This window comes from Nipponia nippon, unplaced genomic scaffold (assembly GCF_047370975.1).
Source record: "Nipponia nippon isolate SJK-2023a ecotype South Korea unplaced genomic scaffold, ASM4737097v1 scaffold_11, whole genome shotgun sequence".
NCBI classification, from domain to species: domain Eukaryota; kingdom Metazoa; phylum Chordata; class Aves; order Pelecaniformes; family Threskiornithidae; genus Nipponia; species Nipponia nippon.
The window spans coordinates 23,521,439-23,531,570 of record NW_028262302.1 but is presented as its reverse complement, the minus strand read 5'-3'; the positions used below and the strand labels follow the sequence as shown (position 1 = coordinate 23,531,570).

At 48.9% G+C, this 10,132-nt stretch overlaps 1 protein-coding gene across 1 annotated transcript; it reads left to right on the top strand.

Annotated features, from left to right (window-relative positions):
• The first annotated feature begins 4,508 nt into the window (after positions 1–4,508).
• On the top strand, positions 4,509–6,956 carry HSPA2 (heat shock protein family A (Hsp70) member 2). The gene has a single exon (XM_009462210.2). It carries the CDS (start codon positions 4,658–4,660, stop codon positions 6,560–6,562), a length of 1,905 nt encoding a protein of 634 aa, XP_009460485.1. The 5' UTR covers positions 4,509–4,657; the 3' UTR covers positions 6,563–6,956.
• Positions 6,957–10,132: the final 3,176 nt, after the last annotated feature.

The following is a 10,132-nucleotide window of genomic DNA, read 5'->3' as shown; positions in this document are numbered from 1 at the left end:
ATGATTTTATTGAGTCTAATCAATCTGAGGCAGCCTGTTTTCAGTTGTGAGATGGTGTAATCAGCTATTTTATTTATTTAAAAAAATTAGCTCTGCAAATTACATGGAAAATCCTAAAAGTGTAATCTGAACATATGCTAAAGATTAAAAAGCCAGAAGGTGAATAAAGCCACGTGTGTTTTTTAAGCTCATAATTTTATACTAGTTTTGTAATTTTAGGAGATCTGACTCATGATTTTTGAACTTCTGGTTTGGCAATACCAAATTACTGTGCCCTGTATTCTGCTCTTCTCAATATTTCCATATTACTAATCATGCATTTGCGTAATTTGCCGAAAACAAGTTATACTGATTTGCAGAACTTTATTTTGTTATTCCCAATAACAAAGGAACACTTATTTAAGAACGATCATGTATTGTGGCTGCCTTTCAAATTAACAAGGAGCATCTGTGTGCAAAAAGTGAAGGTATATGAAAACAAAATAACACCAAAAAGTTACATAGTTCCCCCCAGGTACACTATGATTTTTAACACAACAGCACCTTCTCAGAAGAATCTGTTGTCATTTCATACACTGCTAGTTCTTGTCTGAATTCCGGTTACTAGACATATATTCACAAATATAAACAAGATGAAGAATTCCAGCGATGAAAATGTATTATGACAAAGTATCATTTGTTCTTAGAACAGCTGTTGCTTAGACTTTTCTGAACGGCTTGCGGTATTATAAAATAATTCATTTATCCTCACCAATACAATCTGATTTATGCAATTTTCTGGATAGTTTTACTAGGGAAATGGACACTAGGGAAATGGGTATGAGGGAGATGGATACCAGAATTCAAGGTCTAAGCTCTTCTGACCGTCAAACCTGAACAGACCGCTGCATTTCAACTTTATCATTTTAATGATCCAAATGGCTGATGTCTGACTGAACTGTAACTTGTGTTCACTCCTATTTTTATTCTGCATTGCCTTATGAAATATATGGGGAAAAGTCTTCCTTTTATCAAGATAAAGATAAGGGTTGAATTCTCAGTTCTGCTCCAGATACTGAGCTCTTGCTTCACCGAAGAAATCTAAATGTCATCTTCACTTCTGGCTGGGCGGTGTAATGGAGAACAGCCGACAGCGTATTACATAACGCTGCCAAACAGGAGACATGGGTGCGTTATCGATCTGAAACACGAATAAATGGATCAGAAAGAGGCCTGCTACTTCCAGAGGTGCCGACTTGCTGTTCTGGAAGTTACTATGAAAATATGGCTTACAGATTCGGGATGGGGGAATAACAGCGAATGTTTTGTTAAAGGAAAAATCAAACTTGGGCTGAAGTCCTCACCATAAAGCTCACTCTTTAATTTCTGAACCAGTCTGTTTGGCTTACCTATAACATGACTGCATAGGAAGCAACATAAAAGAAAATCATGTGGCTCTTGCCATATGAGAGGATGACTGCATAGATGAGTTGGTTCACAAATTGTGCTGCAAGTCTTAGAGAACTGCTGACAAAAAGCAGGCTTGTAATAGCTCTGCTGAGAAGAGAGAGTAAGCCTAATGAGGTTTTAGAGGTTGCTCACTCTAGTTAGACTGGACTTTCTCTAAGGACATCGGTAAGAGATGAGAGGTGATGATAGCAAGAACATCACGTGAACTTCTGATGATGAACAAAAGCTTAAAAAGCAGCTCAGACCTAGACATATTGTTGTACAAGAAGAAAACAGCACCTGCGTGCTCAACTGGAAAAGAAATACTTCTGCAACAGGCTAAATGAAATATTTGGTAGCCTGAGTCTACAGACCTTTCGATTTTTCCTGAGACTGGCCACGAGTGTGTCATTTACCCCACTGGCATTAAAATGGCATGCTCATGCATTCCTCCAAGGTTTTTTCCCCAAAGTTATTACAGCAAAACAACAATTCAAATGATGAAATAAATAGGACCGAGGGAGTACTATCAGGGTGAGCAATAATCCAGTCAATGCCAACACCTCTTTAGCAGGTTATCAGCACATCTGGGTATCAGCACAACCATATCCGGGCCATACTAGTTATTGGGCCAACGAAACCCCAAATAAGTTTTGTCTGGAGCTGTTGTACATATTTTGTGCCTGGGCTGATAAAACATATAGCTAAAAGCTTTGGGCTAAATTAATGAAACGTCACTTCTAAATCTGATAAACCCTGTTTGATTACAGCTACACTTAAATGAGATATCAAATTAATTTTGCTGCAAAGACTGCTTATTGCACTAATCAATATTGTTGTGTTCTTTCTTAGTCCATTTGTTCTCTCCATCTCTTGTTTCTGTACATACATTTTTGAGGGAATCCTCTTTTTATTCTGAAATAACAGGGTCTGAGTTTGTACTGCAGCTATCGAAACAGGGTTCTCGTGCCGTACTAGTGCTCCTAAGGGACAATCCTCACAAGGACACAAATAATAAATAACATCAACTTTTCAGCTGAAACGGAATTTATAAACCAACTCTCTTTGTATTGCTGTGGCGTTTCTCCGTGCTCCATATGATACCATCAACTGAATGAAGCAGCAGTGAATTACAGGAAGAGATAGTTCAGAGATGAATCAGTCACTGGTCTAACTACAAGAGAACCTGACACCCTTCCCATCAAAGAAACATGCATACAGTATATACTGAGCAGCTCCTGTTGGAGGCAGGGAGAGAGCAGCTCCTGTTGGAGGTAGGGAGAGCTGACGGTTTCCATTTTCCATATTGACTTCTTTCTGATTCCTCCAAGGTCAGAACCCATGTGAAAGAAGACCAGGATCTGTGGAAGAATATAATAGTTATTTAAGCATGTACAATATTTACCATCAGAAATTGAAGCTCTTCCACCTCAAAACTACATACACACATACTACACGGAAGAGGTGGAATCCTCATGTCTTGTAAAAAGGCTTTGAATAATACACTAACTGAAACAAGGATGTTTTTGAACCGGAGTTAGAGTACCTGTAGTAACTGCATGAACACAAATCATGCTGGGAAAAGCTGTAACTTATTTTCTATGAGGGCTGCTACAGCATAATGCTGAAGGCTGGGGACCAAGGTAGTGAAAGATGATTTAAGCATACAGCACATTTATTCCTTCTCTCACGTAACATGTAAAGGTAGCAGACTTTTAGCCACACTTTTAAAGCAGCTACCGAAAAGGAGCTACTGACTAAGCCTCCGAGGAAAAAGGATCTCAGTGTGGTATTCTGCTCTCCTTACTAGAGCTGGAATATTTTGAAGTGTTTGTCTCAAAGTAAGGAGCAATAATTTGGAGGAACCACAGCAGATTTTCATGTTTAATATATTTGCATCAAAGCACTTTCCTAGTTCCGAGTTAATAGCTTCATAGCTTTTGCTAAATGTAGGCGTGACGACATTTTACATGAGCACAACAGGCAAAAATTTGGAGGCGTTTCAAGAATGGCCACCACGCAGAATCAGGCGGCAACAGGGCTCCGCAACCCCTAACTGCCCCTTCCCGAGGGGAAAGCCAGAAGCCGTCCCCCGCCTCCTGAAGCCGGGGCAGGCCACCCACCGCCCCGGCAGCAGCGGCCACGGGCTCCCGCGGCTCAGGGCGGCCGGGCCAGGGGGGAGACCGCCCTCGGTGCCGCCGAGAGGGGCTGTGCGCAGGGAGGGCTGTCCGCCTGCCAAGTTCGGCCAAAATAAGGCTAAAAACCGCCTGAGCCTTTGCTCGCCGCGGGGCTTCCCCGCTGCCATAGAGGGAGGGCGCGAAGCCACTCGCGCCGCCGAGAACTTTCCTCAGGCGGGCGGCACCTCAGCCCCCGCCGCCGGTGGCCGCGGCGGGAGGGGGCGGCTGGGCGGCCGCTTCGCCCTGGCGGGACGGGGGGAGGCTGGAAGGAGGGGGGGGGGGGGGTGCGTGTGTGGAGGAGGGTTGAATTTCTGCCGCCTTGCGACCAAATAAGGGTAAATTCCCCACCAGCCGGCGGCTGGCTGGGAGATGACACGCAGCGCTGGACCGAGCGCTCAGGAATTACAAACACTGCGAGCGCGGCCCCGCTCCCGCCTCACCCCCCGCGCCCCTGAAGGCCGCCGCTCGCCGGCTCCGTGCCGGGGCGGGGGGGGGGGGGTAGGGGAGCCGAGGCGGGGCGCATAGCGACCACCCGGCCCGCCCCGCGCCCCGCCCCTCACCCGCCTGCCCCATTCCCATTGGGTAGCGCTGACGTCAATCCCCAACCATCGCCTCTAACGGCCACTGGAACTTTCTAGTCGCGTTTCGGGGCGGGGGGCGGGGCGAGCGGGAAGCGCGGGCGGTGATTGGCCGAGGGGGGTGGCGCACGCCGCGAGCCGAGAGGGATCGAGAAAAAGCAGGAAGAGGTACGGTCCGTCCGCCGTGCGGCGGGGAGGGCTGGGCTGAGGGGCGGGCGCCACGGTTCCGATTGGCCGGGAGGCAGAGGGCGGGTGCTCTTCGGCGACGGGCGGAGGCGATTGGCCAGTGGCGGCGGGCGGGCGTCTAGATTGGCCAGCAGGGTTCTGGCAGGTTCCAGAAGGCGGCGGAGCCGGCTATAAAGCGGGCGGCAGGGGCACCGTCGGGGCACATCGCGCCGCGGACGGCAGCGAGAGCGGGCGGCGGGAGAGGCGAGCGCGAGCGAGTGAGGGGCTGATCAGAGGAGACCTGTCATCATGTCTGGCAAAGGGCCGGCAATCGGCATCGACTTGGGCACCACGTACTCCTGCGTGGGCGTCTTTCAGCATGGCAAAGTGGAGATCATCGCCAACGACCAGGGCAACCGCACCACGCCCAGCTATGTGGCCTTCACCGACACAGAGCGCCTCATCGGTGATGCTGCCAAGAACCAGGTGGCTATGAACCCTACCAACACCATCTTCGATGCCAAGCGTCTCATCGGCCGCAAGTACGATGACCCCACGGTGCAATCTGACATGAAGCACTGGCCCTTCCGTGTGGTGAACGAGAGTGGCAAGCCCAAGGTGCAGGTGGAGTACAAGGGTGAGATGAAGACCTTCTTCCCGGAGGAGATCAGCTCCATGGTCCTTACCAAGATGAAGGAGATCGCTGAGGCCTATCTGGGGTGCAAGGTGCAGAATGCTGTCATCACAGTGCCTGCTTACTTCAACGACTCCCAGCGCCAGGCCACCAAAGACGCCGGCACCATCACTGGCCTTAACGTGATGCGTATTATCAACGAGCCCACGGCAGCTGCTATAGCCTATGGCTTGGACAAGAAAGGTACGCGGGCTGGCGAGAAGAACGTGCTCATCTTTGACTTGGGAGGGGGCACTTTCGATGTGTCCATCCTTACCATTGAGGATGGCATCTTTGAGGTGAAGTCCACAGCTGGTGACACCCATCTGGGTGGCGAGGACTTTGACAACCGCATGGTGAACCATTTTGTGGAAGAATTCAAGCGTAAGCACAAGCGTGACATTGCTGGCAACAAGCGAGCAGTGAGGCGACTGCGTACGGCTTGTGAGAGGGCGAAGCGCACCCTCAGCTCTTCCACGCAAGCTAGCATTGAGATCGACTCCCTCTACGAGGGCATTGACTTCTACACCTCCATTACTCGTGCCCGCTTTGAGGAGCTGAATGCCGATCTCTTCCGCGGCACCCTGGAGCCAGTGGAGAAGGCTCTGCGCGATGCTAAGCTAGACAAGGGCCAGATCCAGGAGATCGTGCTGGTGGGTGGCTCTACCCGTATCCCCAAGATCCAAAAGCTGCTACAGGACTTCTTCAATGGCAAAGAGCTCAACAAGAGCATCAACCCTGATGAGGCTGTTGCTTACGGCGCTGCTGTGCAAGCAGCTATACTCATGGGAGACAAGTCTGAGAACGTGCAGGATCTGCTGCTGTTGGATGTCACCCCTCTGTCCCTGGGCATAGAGACAGCTGGTGGAGTGATGACCGCTCTCATCAAGCGCAACACCACCATTCCCACCAAACAAACTCAGACCTTCACCACCTACTCAGACAACCAGAGCAGCGTCCTGGTCCAGGTGTACGAGGGCGAGAGGGCTATGACGAAGGACAACAACTTGCTGGGCAAATTTGACCTAACGGGCATCCCCCCGGCACCCCGCGGAGTCCCCCAGATCGAGGTCACTTTTGACATCGATGCCAATGGTATCCTGAACGTCAGCGCCGTGGACAAGAGCACGGGTAAGGAGAACAAGATCACCATCACCAATGATAAGGGTCGCCTTAGCAAGGATGACATTGACCGTATGGTGCAAGAAGCGGAGAAGTACAAAGCGGAGGATGAAGCTAACCGAGATCGGGTGGCAGCCAAGAACTCCCTCGAGTCCTACACTTACAACATGAAGCAGACGGTGGAGGATGATAAACTGAAGGGAAAGATCAGTGACCAGGACAAGCAGAGAGTGCTCGACAAGTGCAGGGAGGTGGTCTCTTGGCTCGATCGCAACCAGATGGCCGAGAAGGAAGAGTACGAGCACAAGCAGAAAGAGCTGGAGAAACTCTGCAACCCAATCGTCACAAAATTGTACCAGGGAGCTGGAGGAGCCGGGGCGGGTGGCTCCGGTGGCCCGACCATTGAAGAAGTAGATTAAAGAGGACTGAAGTATAGACTGGTTTATGGACAGTCACTCCATTCTTTGCTTTGTATTTTTTTTTTCTAACGTTTAAGGAAAACGTCCTTGCCGATAACAGAGTTTATTCTGTTGGGTGTGTATAAAGGCAGATCTGTCAGCTTGGTTTTGATAAAAGGGAAGGCACGTCCTGCTTTATAAGGTTAGTAATAGACAAGTTTTGTTAATTCAGATACAGCTGTTTGTACTCTGGATGTTTGTCTCTGTTCAAGTGTCTCTTCTAAAGTAACCACTCGACTGTTGCAGTTGACAATTTTCAAGTTATGCATGAAAATCTTGACAGATTAAAAAAAAAAAATGCCAAATTCGGCTTCTGGAAATTTTGGTAATAAATAAAACATATTTAAAGCATAAACCTATCTTCTTCCTCTCTGTGAAGGGGCAGTAGTGGGGTGGGGGGGTGAGGAAGACCTTCCTGGCAGTGTCTGCGGCGCCGGAGCTCTGCCCCACCGCCGGGCGGGTGCTGGCAGCCCGCTGAGCCGGGGCGGTTTGAGCCGAAAACGGGTAAGGCGGCTGCTGCGGCCCTGATACGGTATCGGGGCGCGGGGCAGGGGCTCACCCACATGGAGCCCGGCCCGGGGAGCAGCCGGCTTCCCCCCTTCCGCTGGTGTCGCAGACCCCAAACCCTGGGGCCGGTGCGAGCGTGACCACCGTCGCAGCCGGGGAAAAGTTCCCCCGAGTGGGGGGGGAAGTGGTGTTTTCGGGCAGGACTTGCTCTTCGTCCGTAACTTGTGGATTGGGCTGTGGCGCACAGCCTGGCTGCTCCGGCAGTGGAAATGCGGAGTGGCTTGTGTTCATGTTGCTGAAATAAAACAGTGTGGAAATAAGTACAACAAAAATAGTCCTGCTTGGCAGGCGGCTGGGCTTGATAAGATAGAGACTGGTTTGTGGCCAGCTGTATAAATTGCTGAGTTATTCTTGGGTTGCTTGTATGCAAGCTGAGCTTTTGCTATTTTACTGAATGTGGGGGGTTTTTTTCCCCTCCTAAGATGATCAAAAGTACAGCTGCCAAGGGGACCCTGAGAGCCGGGAGTGCTGAGTAAAGAGCTGGGACGTTGAACTTGATAGAATAAGCAAAATTTGTGGTAGTTAAACTTGTCTGGCTTTACTACAAACCGTCCCCGGAGCTCTTCATTTGTTTCAGAAAGCAAAAAAAAAAAATGCCGTGTTTAGAGTTGGAGGAGCTGCGAATTAATTAGCTCTAATGGAGGAGCCTGATGACATGCACATTTTGGACTGCCTTGTCCTTTAAGGGAAAAAACCGCAGAGCGGCGTGCAGCTGAAGGAATCATCCGCCGTGTGTTTGTTTGGTTGCTGGTGAGGGAGCGGGAGCCTGGGCGTGCTGGGGAGCGAGGCAGGCGCTGCCCTGCTGCCTCTCCGGGCCGCAAAGAACTTTTAGGATTCTTTAAGCTTGCAAGTCATGTATGTACAAAAATGTATAAAAAAATATTTTGTGATGAGAGGGCAGACAAAAATAAACTTGTTTAGTATTTAATATTCAGCGGAGATGTGAAGCTCCGGTTTGCGATGTTACTTCTCTTGGCTGGTTTGCCAGGGCACTGACTGCGGGTTTCTCTTCACTGTCTACAGGCAGGGGTTGCAGTCGCCACTGGGGAACGCGGGGCTTGTGAAAAGCTTGTTTGATCAGCTGTTGTTGCAAATGATTCAAGACCACTGCAAGTTCATTGAGTGGTTGGTAGGTAAATGGCAGCGCCATCAGTGAGACCTGAGAAGTCAATTACAGCAGCTTCAGCACCTGCTGGGTGCGTCGGTGAGATCTGGAAAGGCTGCAGTCAGGCTGGGTGCTTTTGGTGTTTACGTACACAGCATTTTTCTGGCAATCAGCCTCTTAATTTCCAGGCTGTGACGTATAGAGGACCCCTGAGAATGAGAAGATACCGTGACTTTTTAATTTTTTTTTCTAGCAACTAATAGGTAGATATGTTTATGAATAGCAGTAGATTATCTGTAAGTGAAAGTTGTTGCTGCAAACTGTAATACTTTGTCAGATACACTCTTCCTAACCGAAATCCCACTACCATGGGACAACAATAAGGATCAGGTAGCGCCCATGTTCATTGTAAATGCAGGTTAACTATTTTTTCTGTGAACTGACTGGTAATTGCCCTTGCCACATAGTTTCCTTTACTTTTCAGCCCTTGGTGTACATTCCTCAGCGTCGCTTCCCAGTTATTAAACACAATTTTTTGTTGTTTTCCCCAAACGTCTACTTAAGTGTATTGCAGAGCTAATGTAGCAGATAGTTTGTCACACGCCTGCGCTGTCCTCTGTCCTTTCCCTCACCTCGGCCGCTGCTGCTCTGTGCCCGTTTCAGCAGTGGGGCAGGCAGGGAGTAACAGACATCAAGAACCCATCCAGATGGTAAAATACCCCAGAGGCTGAGGACACGAACAGGTTAGCACTGGAGTAATTGTGTGGTTTTTTTTTTTTCCTGGGAAAGGTGTATTTTTTATTATGAACACACCTAGATGGTGTGGGACACGTAAAGGACAAGAAGCTCCTGCTGACTTACGTGATTGGAAAAAGATTTGAAGTCTCGAGGCACAAAGTAGCCTTTCAAATACGTGAACAACCCCCCAAAATGCAAGAGGCAGAAAACTCGAAGGGCTTGGAGCTAGATTCCTTGCATTCATTCGCTTAGTTTATAAAACAAAGAATAACTTCAGGTTGATTTTCAGTGTGTTGTACTTACTGTAGAGCAAAACTCTGATCCTGTTTAAGTTAGTGGAAGCTTCCCACTGACTCTAGGGGGTCTACATGTTTCTCCCCAGTTTCTTAAAGAAGTAAATGTCAGAGGGGAAGATGCTCTTCCTCCTCTGCAAATAGGTGTATTTGGTGTGTACATGTGGTTCTGGGGAGTAGGTGCATGTTTCAAATGAATTTGGCAAAGCTAGGAAAATAATCTTGTCTAAAATCTGCAGGTTCATTGCTTCCACGCTCAGCATCTCTCCTCCTTTGTACTGTCCTGACTCACAGGGGAAGCCACCTCCTCCTGCCAAAATCATGGGCCTGGGTTTCTGCGCTTTGCTTATTCTTTAACAGGGCTCTGTTGAAAGACCAAGCCCATAGGAAGGATATCAAGTGGTTATAACTTCGCAGCACTTGTGTAACGACAGCGTTAACTTTTCATGCCTCCTTATGTTTGCTGATCCAGTTTATATGGATGATATTATTTTATATAGAGGAACACCCGTAGCATTAATACTGGAGAATTTAATCACCCAAATTAAAACCCTGAAGCGCCTTAGCACCTCCCTCACAGTACAGCCAGGTGCGTAGCAATGCAAAGCAACCACTCCTGCGTGCAGTGCAGGTCGCCTCCAATTCCCCACCGTCACTTTGCAGGGGAGAGCCTAAAAAAGACAAAGCCGAAAGCGTTACTAAAATAACATGCCATGTGAGAGCCCTCGGAGGGAGCTGAGTACGAGAGAGCTGTCTGAGGGCAACCCACTCAGGAGCTGGAAAGCTGAGACGTGCTTGGACAGGCTGTGTCCACCCAGCCGGCCGGGT

Coding starts and splice junctions, on each gene's coding strand:
- HSPA2 (XM_009462210.2), top strand. CDS start 4,658: ATGTCTGGCAAAGGGCCGGCAATCGGCATCGACTTGGGCACCACGTAC.